Below are 16,842 nucleotides of genomic sequence, written 5' to 3' on the forward strand. Positions count from 1 at the left end.
AAGCTCAAGGTGTCAACAGATACCTATGCCGGGTTGCTCATTCCTCCTGTGGGCTCTTGGGGGGGGGGGTTCTCCTTTGGTTCCCTCTTCTGACACCAGGACTGTTAAAAGGTAAACTGAGGCATATTAAAAATTTGAACAAAAATAAATTTGAATTGAGAAATGCCAAACAAGAAGTGGTTAAGAGTTCTCTCTAGGAGACCATTTTTTTTTTTAATTAATTTATTTATTTTTGGCTGTGTTGGGTCTTCGTTTCTTTGCGAGGGCTTTCTCTAGTTGCGGCGAGCGGGGACCACTCTTCATCGCGGTGCGCGGGCCTCTCACTATCGTGGCCTCTCTTGTTGCGGAGCACAGGCTCCAGACGCGCAGGCTCAGTAGTTGTGGCTCACGGGCCTAGTTGCTCCGTGGCATGAGGGATCTTCCCAGACCAGGGCTCGAACCCGTGTCCCCTGCATCAGCAGGCAGATTCTTAACCACTGCGCCACCAGGGAAGCCCCTAGGAGACCATTTTTAACATCAGTCTATAAGTTTACCTATTCTTTTTCCTTTTCTTTTTTTTTTTTTTTTTTTTTGCGGTACATGGGCCTCTCACTGTTGTGGCCTCTCCCGTTGCAGAGCACAGTCTCCGGACGTGCAGGCTCAGTGGCCATGGCTCATGGGCCCAGCCACTCTGTGGCATGTGGGATCTTCCTGGACTGGGGCACGAACCCGTGTTCCCTGCATCGGCAGGTGGACTCTCAACCACTGCGCCACCAGGGAAGCCCTACCTATCTTTTTAATGGCTACCAAATATTCCATTGAATGAATGGATATAACATAATTTATTTAACCTGGAAATTTTAGTTGATTCTTGCCTTTTGCTTTTTTTTATACTATGCTGCATCAAATGTCTTTGTAAAATATCTTTGTTCACATTAAGTATCAGATTTTTGCTTCTCTACCGAGTATTTTTCAGAGAGAAGGGCATGCTCCCTAAATATGGGACAGCCATGGACATTTTCATGGAAGTTATGAACAGGGGGACTGAGCTTTAAGAAATGCTAGAAGGAAGAGGAAATGGTGTATGCAAAGCCACATGGGGTGTGGAAATGCACTGGGTTGATTTGGAAAGCCTGAGGAGGAATTGAGACTGTAGTGGCTTTTGTAAAGAGGTTGCTAGTCTGTAATATTAGGCAAGTGAGCAGGTCTCACATTGTAACAGACCTTGAACAACAGGGTTAGGAGTGTGGACTTTCCACTGAACTGTGGGAAACCACTCAGGGGTTCTGAGCCAAAGAGTAATGTTGCATATAGTGTTGAATTATTACCAAGTTTAATGTGGTAGCAATGAGTGGAGTGGCTTGGTTTTAGAAACAGAGATTTTTAGATGACAAGGAGACATATCAGTGGTGATATGGCACTAAAGCTAATGAGAAAGGCCATAGCTAGAGAGAAACTTGGGAAAACTTGATGTATGTGGCAGCTGAAGCAATGAGAGAGGATTATTTCCAGGGGAGAAATGATTCTGGGGGAGGATGATTTCTTGGTATAGAGGAGAGGGCTGAGGAATGAACACTAAGCCATTGACCTTCTCTACCTTCAAAGGACAGGAAGAAAAGCTGACCAGCAAAACCCAGAAAAACGACCAGAAAAGTAGAACTTAAGTAATCTCAAACCATGGAAGTAGAGGAAGATCCTTTTCAAGGAGATTGTTATGAAAGTGTTAAAAACTAAAGAAAAGAGATGCTGTAAAAATACCACTGGATCTGCTGATTAGTGAGCATTACAAGAAAACTGTTTCAGTAAAGAGATTGAGGTAGAAGTCCAACTGCAATGACTTAGAGAGTGACGAGGGTGTTTAAAAATTGAGACAGAGTACACTTTAAAGAAAAGTAAAGAAAGGAGAAAAGTGGAAATTTAAGGAGGTGGTAGGATTAAGAAACAGATTATCAAAAGCTACTGATGACAGAGGCTCACATTTGTTATAGAACTATATCATACACACTATCTTACTTGATCCTCATAACAGTGATTTTATAAATGAGCAAAATCCAACTCAGAAGGTTGAAAGGACTTTTAACCAAGTGCACACAGCTCAGAATTAGCAGAGCCAGGAAATCAAACCCAGATCTTTTGACTACAAATAGATGCCCTTTCCATACACCACATTCCCTCTAAAAAATAAAATATGCTTTAGAATTCTGTAGTACTTTTCATGTCACAAAGCACTTTCTCATACATTATTTTATTCTAACAACAAATTTGGAGGCAGCTATCAGCAGCATCCTCATCCTCATTCTCATCATCATCATTGACATTTTACCAATAGAGAAACAAAGGTTAAGAAGTTAAGAGGCTTGGCCAAGATCAAAAGGAGAGAAGTTTCAGAGCCGGGATTCAACCCCAGTTGTTCTAACATTTGCCTGAGCATGTTTTGAGGATCTGAGAAAAAGTACAAGAGAGTTTTTAAATTACATTTTTATGATCAACACTGGCTCCTCCATCTATGCTACAGAATGTATTTCTTTTCCTCATTATTCATTGACTTCGTAACTTATCATAGCACTGATCTTTCTCTTATTCATATTTGGCTTTCCCCCAAAAAAACAACAATGGTATTATGGTTCATGAAATCTCTTTTGGTTTCTCAGTCTCTTCTACCTCTTGGAAGGGTAGATGTTTCTAATAGAGTCTACCTTATGAATGTTATTTTTATTATTAAAAAATGTTTTAACGTCTTTATTGGACTGTAATTTCTTTACAATGTTGTTTTAGTTGCTGCTGTGTAACAAATTGAATCAGCTATACGTATACATATATGCCCATATCTCCTCCCTCTTGTGTCTCCATCCCATCCTCCCTATCCCACCCCTCTAGGTGGACACAAAGCACTGAGCTGATCTCCCTGTGCTATGCAGCAGCTTCCCACTAGCTTTCTATTTTACATTTCGTAGTGTATATATGTCCATGCCACTCTCACACTTCGTCCGAGCTTAACCTTCCCCCTCCCTGTGCCCTCAAGTCCATTCTCTATGTCTGCGTCTTTATTCCTGTCCTGCCCCTAGGTTCATCAGAACCAGTTTCTTTTTCTTAGATTCCATATATATGTGTTAGCATACGGTATTTGTTATACTCTTTCTGACTTACTTCACTGTGTATGACAGACTCTAGGTCCATCCACCTTATTACAAATAACTCAGTTTTGTTTCTTTTTATGACTGAATACTATTCCATTGTATATATTTGCCACATCTTCTTTATCCATACATCTGTTGATGGACACTTAGGTTGCTTCCATGTCCTAGCTATTGTAAATAGAGCTGCAATGAACATTGTGGCACATGACTCTTTTTGAATTATGGTTTTCTCAGGGTATATGCCCATTAGTGGGATTGCTGGGTCGTATGGTAGTTCTATCTTTAGTTTTTTTTAAGGAACCACCATAGTGGCTGTATCAGTTTACATCCCCACCAACAGTGCAAGAGGGTTCCCTTTTCTCCACACCCTCTCCAGCATTTATTTTTTGTAGATTTTTGATGATGGCCTTTCTGACTGGTGTGAGGTGATACCTCATTGTAGTTTTCATTTGCATTTCTCTAATGATTAGTGATGTTGAGCATCCTTTCATGTGTTTGTTGGCAATCTGTATGTCTTCTTTGGAGAAATGTCTATTTAGGTCTTCTGCCCATTTTTGGATTGGGTTTTTTTTTTTTTTGCAATTGAGCTGATGAGCTGCATGTATATTTTGGAGATTAATCCTTTGTCAGTTGGTTCATTTATAAATATTTTCTCCCATTCTGAGGGTTGTTTTTTCATCTTTTTTATGGTTTCCTTTGCTGTGAAGTAGCTTGAAGTTTCATTAGGTCCCATTTGTTTATTTTTGTTTTTATTTCCATTTCTCTAGGAGGTGGGTCCAAAAGGATCTTGCTGTGAGTTATGTCATAGAGTGTTCTGCCCATGTTTTCCTCTAAGAGTTTGATAGTGTCTGGCCTTACATTTAGGTCTTTCATCCATTTTGAGTTTATTTTTGTGTATGGTGTTAGGGAGTGTTCTAATTTCATTCTTTTACAAGTAGCTGTCCAGTTTTCCCAGCACCACTTATTGAAGAGGCTGTCTTTTCTCCATTGTATATTCTTGCCTCCTTCATCAAAGATAAGGTGACCATATGTGTGTGGGTTTATCTCTGGGCTTTCTATCCTGTTCCATTGATCTATATTTCTGTTTTTGTACAAGTACACACTGTCTTCATTACTGTACTTTGTAGTATAGTCTGAAGTCAGGGAGCCTCATTCCTCCAGCTCTGTTTTTCTTTCTCAAGATTGCTTTGGCCATTTGGGGTCTTTTGTGTTTCCATACAAATTGTGAATTTTTTTTCTAGTTCTCTGAAAAATGCCATTGGTAGTTTGATAGGGATTGCATTGAATCTGTAGATTGCTTTGGGTAGTAAGGTCATTTTCACAATGTTGATTCTTCCAATCTAAGAACATGATACTTCTCTCCATCTGTTTGTATCATCTTTAACTTCCTTCATCAGTGTCTTATAGTTTTCTGCATACAGGTCTTTTTCTCCTTAGGTAGATTTATTCCTAGGTATTTTATTTTTTTTTGTTTCAGTGGTAAATGGGAGTGTTGCCTAATTTCTCTTTTAGATTTTTCATCATTACTGTACAGGAATGCAAGAGATTTCTGTGCATTAATTTTGTGTCCTGCTACTTTGCCACATTCATTGATTAGCTCTAGTAGTTTCCTGGTAGCATCTTTAGGATTGTATACGTATAGTATCATGTCATCTGCAAACAGTGACAGCTTTACTTCTTCTTTTCCAATTTGGATTCCTTTTATTTCTTTTTCTTCTCTGCTGTAGCTAAAACTTCCAAAACTATGTTGAATAATAGAGGTAAGAGTGGACAGCCTTGTCTTGTTCCTGATCTTAGTGGAAATGGTTTCAGTTTTTCACCATTGAGAACAATGGTGGCTGTGGGTTTGTCATATATGGCCTTTATTATGTTGAGGTAAGTTCCATCTATGCCTACTTTCTTCATGGTGTTTATTATAAATGGGTGTTGAATTTTGTTAAAAGCTTTTTCTGCATCTGTTGAGATGATCATATGTTTTTTTCTCCTTCAGTTTGTAAATATGATTTATCACATGGATTGATTTGTATATATTGAAGAATCCTTGCATTCCTGGGATAAACCCCACTTGATCATGGTGGATGATCCTTTTAATGTGCTGTTGGATTCTGTTTGCTAGTATTTTGTTGAGGATTTTTGCATCTTTGTTCATCAATGATATTGGCTGGTAGTTTTCTTTTTTTGTGACATCTTTGTCTGGTTTTGGTATCAGGATGATGGTGGCCTCGTAGAATGAGTTTGGGAGTGTTCCTCCCTCTGCTATATTTTGGAAGAGTTTGAGAAGAATAGGTTTTAGCGCTTCTCTAAATGTTTGATAGAGTTCGCCTGACAAGCCATCTGATCCTGGACTTTTGTTTGTTGGAAGATTTTTAATCAGAGTCTCAATTCCAGTGCTTGTGATTAGTCTGTTTATATTTTCTATTTCTTCCTGGTTCAGTCACGGAAGGTTGTGCTTTTCTAAGAATTTGTCCATTTCTTCCAGCTAGTCCATTTTATTGGCATATAGTTGCTTGTAGTAGTCTCTCATTATCCTTTGTATTTCTAATTCTATTGATTTGAGTCTTCTCCCTTTTTTTCTTGATGAGTCTGGCTAATGATTTATCAATTTTGTTTATCTTCTCAAAGAACCAGCTTTTAGTTTCATTGATCTTTGCTATCATTTCCTTCATTTCTTTTTCAGTTATTTCTGAGCTCATCTTTATGATTTCTTTCCTTCTGCTAACTTTGGGCTTTTTTTGTTGTTCTTTCTCTAACTGCTTTAGATGTAAGGTTAGGTGGTTTATTTGAGATGGTTCTTGTTTCTTGATATAGGATTGTATTGCTGTAATCTTCCCTCTTAAAACTGCTTTTCTGCATCCTAGGTTTTTGGTCATCGTGTTTTCATTGTCACTTGCTTCTAGGTGTTTTTTGATTTCCTCTTTGATTTCTTCAGTGATCTCTTGATTATTCAGTAGTGTATTTAGTATTTAGTAGTAGCCTCCATGTGTTTTTCTTTTTTACAGATTTTTTCCTGAAATTGATATCTAGTCTCATAGTGTTGTGGCCAGAAAAGATATGTGATACGATTTCAGTTTTCTTACATTTACCAAGGCTTGCTTTGTGACCCAAGATATGATCTATCCTGGTGAATGTTCCATGAGCACTTGAGAAGAAAGTGTATTCTGTTGTTTTTGGATGGAATGTCCTATAAATATCAATTAAGTCCATCCTCTTTAATGTGTCATTTAAAGCTTGTGTTTCCTTATTTATTTTCATTTTGCATGATCTGTCCATTGATGAAAGTGATGTGTTAAAGTCCCCTACTATGATTGTATTACTGTCAACTTCTCCTTTTATGGCTGTTAGCATTTGCCTTATGTATTGAGGTGCTCCTATGTTGTGTGCATAAATATGTACAATTGTTATATCTTCTTCTTGGATTGATCCCTTGGTCATTATGTAGTGTCCTTCTTTGTCTCTTGTAAGTCTTAGTTTTAAATTGTATTTTGTCTGATATGAGAATTGCTACTCCAGGTTTCTTTTGATTTCCATTTGCATGGAATACCTTATTCCATCCCCTCACTTTCAGTCTGTATGTGTCCCTAGGTCTGAAGTGGGTCTCTTGTATACAACATATATACGGGTCTTGTTTTTGTATCCATTCAGCCAGTCTATGTCTTTTGGTTGGAGCATTTAATCCATTTACATTTAAGGTAATTATCGATATGTATGTTCCTAATACCATTTTCTTAATTGTTTTGAGTTTGTTATTGTAGGTCTTCTTCTCTTGTGTTTCCTACCTAGAGAAGTTCCTTTAGCATTTGTTGTAAAGCTGGTTTGGTGGTGCTGAATTCTCTTAGCTTTTGCTTGTCTGTAATGGTTTTAATTATTCCATCAAATCTGAATGAGATCCTTGCTGGTTAGAGTAATCTTGGTTGAAGATTTTTCTCCTTCATCACTTTAAATATGTCCTGCCACTCCCTTCTGGCTTGCTGAGTTTCTACTGAAAGATCAGCCCTTAACCTTATGGGGATTCCCTTATATGTTATTTGTTGTTTTCCCTTGCTGCTTTTAATATTTTTTCTTTGTATTTAATTTTTGATAGTTTGATTAATATGTGTTGTGTCATGTTTCTCCTTGGATTTATCCTGTATGGGACTCTCTGTGCCTCCTGGACTTGAGTGACTATTTCCTTTCCCATATTGTGGAAGTTTTCAACTCTAATTTCTTCAAATATTTCTCAGTCCCTTTCTGTTTCTCTTCTTCTGTGACCCCTATAATTCGAATGTTGTTGCATTTAATGTTGTCCCAGAGGTCTCTGAGACTCTCCTCAATTCTTTTTGTTCTTTTTTCTTTATTCTGCTCTGCAGTAGTTATTTCCACTATTTTATCTTCCCGTCACTTATCCGTTCTTCTGCTTTAGTTATTCTGCTGTTGATTGCTTCTGGAGAATTTTTAAGTTCATTTATTGTGTTGTTCCTCATTGTTTGTTTGCTCTTTAGTTCTTCTAGGTTCTTGTTAAACGTTTCTTGTATTTTCTCCATTCTATTTCCGAGAATCTGGATCATCTTTACTATCATTACTCTGAATTCTTTTTCAGGTAGACTGCCTATTTCCTCTTCACTTGTTTTGTCTGGTGGGTTTTTACTTTGCTCCTTCATGTGCTGTGCCTTTCTCTGTGTTCTCGTTTTGCTTAACCTACTGCATTTGGCGTCTCTTGTTTGCAGGCTTCAGGTTCATAGTTCCCGTTGTTTTTGGCATCTGTCCACTGTGGGTAAGGTTGGTTTAGTGGGTTGTGTAGGCTTCCTGGTGGGGGGGGACTGGTGCCTGTGTTCCAGTGGATGAGGCTAGATCTTGTCGCTCTGGTGGTGTGTTTTGGGATGTCTGTGAACTCATTATGATTATAGGCAGCCTCTCTGCTAATGGGTGGGGTTGTGTTCCTGTCTTGCTAGTTGTTTGGCGTAGAGTGTCCAGCACTGTAGCTTGCTGATCGTTGAGTGGAGCTGGATCTTAGCGTTGAGATTTAGATCTCTGGGACAGCTTTCGCCGTTTGATATTACGTGGGGCTGGGAGGTCTCTGGTGGTCCAATGTCCTGAACTCGGCTGTCCCACCTACTTGGCTCAGGCCTGACACCTGGACGGAGCACCGAGACCCTTTCAGCCGCATGGCAGGCTCTTTTTGTCCCTCGTCTTCCTTTCCTCAAGCCACCACACGTCAGCCACTTGCGTGCCCTCAGAGTTTCCCAGTGGTGCCCACTCACCGGATGATGAATGTTATTTTTAATATAACTAATGGAACTGAGACAGTTTTAAATGGACATTTGTATGTACTGTCCTAGGGTTACTCTGAGATGACTCTAGCCATTTCCTAAAAAGGACATTTCAGCTTGTAATTTCCTTTCTTCATTTGCTTCCTCTGGCATTCACTTTTCACTGTGAGCCAAAGGAAACTTTGCTTAGAATGAGTTTTTCTACTGAAATGTCGTGCTGTCACTGCCCTCGCATCAGATATTGGAAGACTGGGGGAGGCACAAAGGGTGAAGTCTGCTTTCCAGGTGCTGAAACAGGCTTTGCTTTTGCCAGTGCTGGGGGCTTGGCTCTGTAGCTCAGTAGTCATTTTCAAGAGACAGAAACAGTTTCCCCCTTCTCCCTATCCCCAGGAATCATGCAAAATTAAGAGATGTGTAGCTGATGAATTGTTGACTGTCTTTAGCGGCCATGTTCCTGTTGTGTGCGGTGAAAGTCCCTGAGGCCGTGTCTGATATGCTGACATCAGAGTTCCACCACCCGGAGACCGTGCAGCGGCTGAACGCTGTCCTTAAGTTCCACACACTTTGGAGGTTTCGCTATCAGGTGTGGCCCCGGATGGAGGAGGGAGCACAGCAGATTTTTAAGGTGAGGGATACATCCAACATGGGTATTAGATTAGGAATCCTAACCCAAGATTCATTTCAGTCCTTGAACCTCAAATCCACAGTGTATGTCTCAAGAGATGCTTCTTTTTTTCCCTCTCTGATTGCATAAGTAAACCTAACTCATATATGAGTGAATTCTTGTCCTTAAAGCAAATTGAAATATAAGAATGTAGAGTAAGAAAATCAAGTTTCTATAAACCTCAAGATTTCAGCACCATACCCAGAGGTAAGCACATAGAAGTTTGGGGTGTAGTCTTCCATACATTTTGCTATATAAACACAGATGTTCTTTTGAGGATGGGGTGATTAACACAAATAGAGATCATATAGTTGAAACCCTTCATTTTATTAATGAGTAAACTGAGGCCCAGAGACGTTCTTCATGTGCCTTATAACATCCTCTGCTCTAAAAGATTATGTCATAATTTTGCTTCAGAATCATTCTAGCTTATTTTCCATCTTACTCACTTCATTCTTCTGATATCAACTAACAGATCCCGCCTCCCAGTATAAACTTCACCCTGCCCTCCCCAGTGCTTGGAATGCCATCTATCCCGATGTTTGACCCCCCTTGGGTCCCTCAGTGCAGCGGGAGTGTCCAGGATCCCATTAATGAAGACCAGTCTGTGAGTAACAGGCACTTTCTTTCTAATATCTTCAGGCTCCATGGTATACATGTAAGAGAGAACAATGGGTGTGTGAGACAGTTGTCATAAGAATGTAATAACAGCACAGAAAATCAACCACAAAAGGCCTTTAGTTCTTGTGAGTTAGAAAGAGCTAACATCTGGGGTGAGCATTTGCAGACCTCTAAAAGCCAAAACAGTTTTTTTCCATAATCATAGAAGCAGCCACCTTATAATAAAAGCTACTAAAAGCATTAGGCATTGATTTCTTACCCAAAGGTAGTGCTTTTGCCTCTCTTTATTATAAAACAAACAATTCATTTAACCTACATAAGTTACCCATAAGTTAATGAGATTGACTCTGGATGAATAAGAAAAAGAACTGAGTTGACTCTGGATGAATAAAAAAGAATTGAGTTGCCTGTTCTTGCTCTCCTTGTTTGGACCTTAGTCTGTCCTTTACCTTATTGATCATCAGTATCATCATCAGAAACATCGCTCTGAGAGCTCAAGTCTTATGCTATTCTAATACATTTCTGCTCTATGTAATATAATTTATAAACAGTTAAGTTTAGAACCCAGTCTATTTATAAACAAGAACCAAGAATATGTGCCTTTTGAAAAAATGAATCTTCAAAATATGCCTTTTTCACCTATTGCATAGCATTTTCCTAAATTACAAGATAATGTAGAAAATTTGGAAGATAAAGCAAATATAGAAAAAGAACACATCTCTATACACAAATTCATGATTATTTGCTTGCATAATTTCCCACAGGATTTAGGGTAATTGGTATGTGAATATTAAAGATTTCTGATATATCTCACAAAATATCCCCAGGATGATTGTACCATTTTACCCTTATACAACACAATAGGAAAATGTCTTCTTTATTCAAATTAACTAGTATTATTTTTTAATGCCACATTGAATGGCAAAAAACAAAGTTATTGGCTTTTTTATTCACACATCTTTAAAAAGTTGGTTGAATATATGAAGTGAGGTTGAACATTTTTGCATGTCATACAAATATTTTCTAGGCATTTGTAATTTTCTTTGAACTGTTTGTTTGAACTCTTTACCCATCAGAATATTTTTCTTTTAATTCTTCTGCCTACACTACCTTCATATCTGATGGTTTTGTGCCAGACAAAGGCACGCTTTGTTCTTCCCTCCAGCATCTGAACCACTGGTATAAAGATCCTTGGCTTTTTTCTCATACATGGGATAGATTCATTTGAGTCAAGTACATTCTCTTCCCAATTTCACAGTGAATTTCAAGCCACAGCCCCTAATTCTATATCCAGTTATCTTTCCCTTATCTTATTATAATAAACCAGCTTAACCCCTGGCTCTGAAAATGAATTGCCATGTGGCCCATCAAATGCCCTTAATTGCTGTTGTGTCATCCACTATTGGAAACCTTTAGTCTTATGTTAAGACCCTGCATAAAGGGAGCTTCGATGACTGCTGTCCTTTAGAAGAGTAACCAACACCCCTTGTCTGTCTCTTTAATCCTATGTGACCACTGGCCAACAAAGATGTAGAGTTTCTACTATACATAGACATTACTTCAAATTGGTAATGAAGAACATCAGTGATCACTTCCCTGCTCTGAGACCAATGACTTCATCCCCAGAGCTCTTGGAATTTATCTCAGCATAAGCATCATGATTAAGCAAAAATAGAATGGCCCCTTTGCAAAGTGAATCTTTTCTCCTTTATTGTTTCTTATCTGTTATGCTTTTGCTGCTGGTAAACAGAGTCAGATTTTACATTCAACCATAGTAACACTACCAACTCTCATAATTTCCATTCAGTAGCTTTGTTTCTATAAATATTGTTAAGTATTTACAGTGTGCCACTGTATTTTCTATTATTTATATTTATTATTATTTAACATTAATATTTCTAAATATTAAGTATTTGCAGTGTGGTAGATATTTAAGATACAAAAATGAAATAAATCACATAATTAATTGTTTTACATGAAAGAGATCTTTCCTCCTCCTTCCCATGGTTCTGACTTTCTCTTTCATTAACCTTATGAAGTAAATGTCCTTCATTTAAAACCAGTTCAATAAATTTTGGAAGGAAACAGAGCATTAAAAATGTTTATTCAATGTGTTTAAAGAGTGGATCATTGATATTTTATCCTAAAATAAGATTAGGTAAAATAACATTTTTTCTTTCCCGAAATTACAAACATCCTTGAAGAATTATCTAGATTGAATGAAAAAGAATGTCTTAGTTGTACACAGCCTGGAAACTTGGTAGAAAAGAAGCAAACAAATAAATCTCCATGAAACTAGATCACGGATGCCCTAACATTTCCTGAGAACAAAGTACCACATCTGTGTCTACATTTAGTTGAACACTCTTTATACATGTGACCTTGCAGAAGTTGCTAGTGAATAAACTTGCCTTCATGTCTCCGTAGAAATCCTTTTCAGCCCGGGCTGTGTCCCGCTCCCATCAAAGGGCAGAACACATCTTAAAGAACTTGCAACAAGAGGAAGAGAAGAAACGTCTTGGTCGAGAAGCCAGCCTCATCACCGCCATCCCCATCACCCAGGAGGCTTGTTATGAGCCCACCTGCACACCCAACTCAGAGCCAGAAGAAGAAGGTGCCCTCTACACACTGGACTTCTTTGTGGGGGGTGGGGTGCGCTGAGTCACACAAAAGGGAAAGGACTTGCTTTGAAATAAACATTGACGATTTTATGTGACATGAGGTGAGATGCTCCCTCTATCTCTCTCTCTTACGTCCTGACACTATCTAAAGAAAGAGAAAAAAGTTGTCTTTTTCTAAGTGTTTAGAGCTGGCTTGTTTACAGAGGAGGACATTAGCCACATTGAATGAACTAATATGATAATGGACCAAGCCGTGACTATGATTCAGGCAACAGCTGAATCCAGAGTGTGTGCTAAAACACGCAATCAGTCTTTCATCATTAAAAATGGGGTTAGTCCATTAACTACTTTCAGCCTTCACAAGTGCAGACAGTTTTTTGGTTGGTATCAGAAAAATGATTTCTGAACCATTCTAAATTCAGTGATTCTCTGCCCCACTTCTGTGAAATCTTTGGGAGGAATTTTCTGTCTCCCTTTCTGTAGGTGTTTTTTCCTCACCAAAGTACACTCTAAATTACTTATGCTATGAGAGCTATATACACTTTGATGTAAGTACAACTATAATAGTGATGATAACTTTTCTGTTACAAAACCAAAGTTCACGTTCCCCATTTTCTTTGCCAGTAGAAGAAGTCACCAATCTGGCATCCCGTCGACTGTCTGTGAGTCCATCCTGTACCTCCAGCACTTCCCACAGGAATTATTCCTTCCGCAGAGGGTCAGTCTGGTCAGTGCGTTCAGCCGTCAGTGCTGAAGGTGTGTCCTCTTACAAATGTGTCCTTTATTCCTCATGACTTGTGTGTTTTGAAACAATTTTTATTTGATATGATTATCTCACTTCATTACATGTCTTCATTAAATAACCTGTCTCATGATCTTAAAGTTTAAAAATGTATATTAGATGAGTGGTATTCTAAAAAAAATTGTTGATTTAATCCAGCAAATGTCCTTGATAAGTTGGTTCTAGTTTAATTATATTACATGTCATCATATTGCTGAGGGTTCAATAAAACATCATTCTAGGCAGTTAGCAGTTTTCAACACTGGCTACACATTACAATCAACCAGGGAGCTTTTAAAAATGCCCAGGTCACACCCAAGACCAAATCAGAATCTCTAAGGGTGAGACTAAAGCACCTCAGTGTTTTTAAAATCTTCTCAGGTAATTCCAGTGCATAGCTAAGACTCAGTAGAATGCTTTAGGATGCTGTTCTGGAATAATTTATCAAAGGAAGAACAAAGCTCGTGCCAGTCCTGTAATGAAATCTGATTCCGGGGGAGAAATGTGATACTCTTCAGTTCTAAGAATTTAAAAACTATGCTTCTCTAATGATAAATAACTGTCTGGGGACTCGCTCCTTCATGATTATACAGATTTCATCACGATTTATAAAGTCATCAAAAAGTTGTACGGAAACTAGTGGTTCTCAACCCTTCACTGCACAACCCTGGAAAACTCCAAAAATGACCAATGCTAATTAATCACAGCAGTCCAAGGCATATCTATATTTTTTCTAACACCTTTATTGAGATATAATTCACATACTAAAATTCACCCTTTTGAAGTGCATAATGCAGTGGTTGTTAGTGTGTTTGTAGAGTGTTCAACCATCAACCCTACTTAATTTTAGGATATTTTCATTATCCCCCAAAGAGACCCTATACCCATTAGTAGTCACGCCTCATCCACCACTCCCCCCAACCCCTGACAAGAAATAATCTACTTTCTATTTCTATGGATTTGCCTATTCTGCACATCTCATATGAATGGAATCATATAATATGTGGCCTTTTGTGACTGGATCCTTTCACTCAGCATACTTTCAAGGTCAATCCATGCTGCCACGTGTATCAGTTCTTCATTCCTTCTTATTACAAGATAATGTTCCATTACATGGATACACCACATTTTGTTTATCCGTTCACCAGTTAGAGCGGACTTTTGGGTTGTTTCCACCCTTTGGTTATTATGAATTACACTCTTATGAACCATTATGTATAACTTTTGTGAGGAAAACTGCCAAGCTATTTTCAAAAGTGTCTGTATCGTTTTACATTCCGACCAAAAAGCATAAGGGTTCCAATTGTTCCACACCCTTGCATAGGCACAGTAATCTTGGAAATGAAGACCAAAGTTGGAAAACTTACATTTCCCCATTTCAAAACTGACTACAGAGCTGCAGTAACCAAGATTGTGCAGTATGGGCTTGAGGGTTGATATACACGTCAACGGACAAGATTGGAACCAGAAGTAAACCATTACATGTATGTTGATTTCAAGTTTGAAAAGGGTGCCATAAAACGTCAATGGGGGAAAGAATAGTCTTTCCAACAGGTGACGCTGGCACAACTAGGTATCTGCACAGAAAAAAAATGTTCCATAAGTAGGTCTTGAACTGAGAAAAGCACGCTGATTCTGTCTCCCTCTTCAGATGAGGAGCATGCCACCGAACACACGCCCAGCCCCCACGTGCCTCAGCCCCCTCAGGCTGTGTTCCCGGCATGCATCTGTGCAGCAGTGCTCCCCATTGTCCACCTGATGGAGGATGGTGAGGTGCGGGAAGATGGAGTAGCAGGTACAGTTTGTTTTTTTTGTTTTTTTTTGTTTTTTTGCGGTACACGGGCCTCTCACTGTTGTGGCCTCTCCCGTTGCGGAGCACAGGCTCCGGACGTGCAGGATCATCAGCCATGGCTCATGGCCCAGCCACTTCGCGGCATGTGGGATCTTCCCGGACCCGGGCATGAACCCGTGTCCCCTGTATTGGCAGGTGGACGGACTCTCAACCACTGCGCCACCAGGGAATCCCCCTTGTACATTTTTAGAATAACAAATATTTGAAAAGAGTTTAAATATCCACCAATAGGCAATTAGTTAATCATGGTACCTCCATATGACAGCTTTCTGTGCACATTAGAAAAATATTAACATAAAAGTGTTCAATTTATAATTAAAAATGTGAGTACCAGAGAGTATTTTCTATATGATATTATTTAAAGAGACATGTAAATATATATATTTCATGTATATGAAAGAATATACTCCAAAATGTTTATAGTTGTTTTGGTGGTTGGTAGACTTATCAGTCTTATTCTCCTCTTTGTCTTTTTCTGTATTTCTCATGTTTTAAGCATTAAACTGCCGTACTTAGCAATTAGAATAAAAATAGTGTTATAAAGATAGTTTTGCAACCAATTTCAACTTAAAAAAACCCCACATCTATTTTAATTATTTATAAAGATACATGAAAGCTAAAGCTTATATTTACATATCTCTTGTTAAATTATTTATATAGCTCAATTTTAATTGGATGGTTAGCTTCTGAAGCAAAAAGAATTGGTATAATTTATTTTAAATATAGACTGAAAAATAAATTTATGCTAAACTCTATATTCCTAGTTTAGAAAACTAAACTAAACCATTTAAACTGAAGATCATCTAATGCTTACCCCCTACTCACTTTTACCCATCTGCTTTCTTAGCTTGGGCACTTCCAGGCAGTCTTAACCTGACCACTTTTCCCAAAGAAGTAGCACCTTCTTTCACATTAGGAATAATTATTTACTCCTAAGACACCCTCATTAGAAGTGGGAACCCTAACTGTTACTGGCTCAACTGTGTCATCTTGCTGTGGGAGTTATTATTTAAAACATTCATGTGAACCGTAAAAGGTCATGTCTAATTCATGTGCATCCTAAACAAAGCATATTTTCTAAACCAAATAATTACTTTAGGATTTTCTGCATACAGTAAACAATGAAGTGGGACTTTAATAAATACTTACCACTGTTAACATTAGGGTAATTTCCAAATCAAAGATTCATAAATGTATTCTTTTTTTAATATAATGGACATATAACATTGTGCTAGTTTTAGGTATACAACATAAACATTTGATATATGTATGCATTACAAAATGATTACAACAATAAGTTTAGTTAACATCCATCACCATACATAGCTACAGATTTTTTTTATGATGGGAACTTTTTTATTTTTTTTTTTAATTTTTGGCTGCTTTGGGTCTTCGTGGCTGCATGTAGGCTTTCTCTAGTTGCGGCAAGTGGGGGCTATTCTTTGTCGCAGTGTGCGGACATCGAATTGTGTTGGCTTCTCTTGTGGAGCATGAGCTCTAGGTGCGCGGGCTTCAGTAGCTGTGGCACATGGGCTCGGTAGTTGTGGCCTGTGTGCTCTAGAGTGCAAACTCAGTAGCTGTGGTGCTCGGGCTTAGTTGCTTCGCGGCATGTGGGGTCTTCTCGGAGCAAGGCTCAAACCTTTGTCCCCTGCATTGACAGGCAGATTCTTAACCACTGTGCCACCAGGGAAGTCCTGATGAGGACTTTTAATAACTACTGTCTTAACAGCTTTCAAGTATACAATACAGTATTGTTAACGATAGTCACCATGCTGTACATTATATCCCCAGGATCTATTTATCTTATAACTGGAAGTTTGTAATCTTTGACCACCTTCCCTCCCCCCAGTACTCACCCTGCCACCTCTAGTAACCAATCTGTCCTATGTATATATGAGTTTGGGTTTTTCTTAGATTCCACATGTAAGTGAGATCATACAT

At 38.5% G+C, this 16,842-nt stretch overlaps 1 protein-coding gene across 5 annotated transcripts in view; it reads left to right on the forward strand.

Annotated features, from left to right (window-relative positions):
* The window catches only part of UNC80 (unc-80 homolog, NALCN channel complex subunit), a gene marked incomplete at both ends in the record, with an annotated part of 248,689 nt that overhangs the window by 166,445 nt on the left and 65,402 nt on the right, over positions 1-16,842 (forward strand). For 4 of the 5 annotated variants that reach the window (XM_081242187.1, XM_081242190.1, XM_081242188.1 and 1 more), the window contains 5 exons: positions 8,806-8,987; positions 9,502-9,633; positions 12,075-12,261; positions 12,893-13,024; positions 14,701-14,844. In XM_081242187.1, the coding sequence (XP_081098313.1) occupies positions 8,806-8,987; positions 9,502-9,633; positions 12,075-12,261; positions 12,893-13,024; positions 14,701-14,844 (777 nt within the window). The remainder of the gene's footprint in view (positions 1-8,805; positions 8,988-9,501; positions 9,634-12,074; positions 12,262-12,892; positions 13,025-14,700; positions 14,845-16,842) is intronic. The other variant, XM_081242189.1, reaches the window with a different exon arrangement.

The sequence above is a fragment of the Mesoplodon bidens genome (assembly GCF_964165515.1).
Source record: "Mesoplodon bidens genome assembly, chromosome: 8".
In the NCBI taxonomy this organism is placed as follows: domain Eukaryota; kingdom Metazoa; phylum Chordata; class Mammalia; order Artiodactyla; family Ziphiidae; genus Mesoplodon; species Mesoplodon bidens.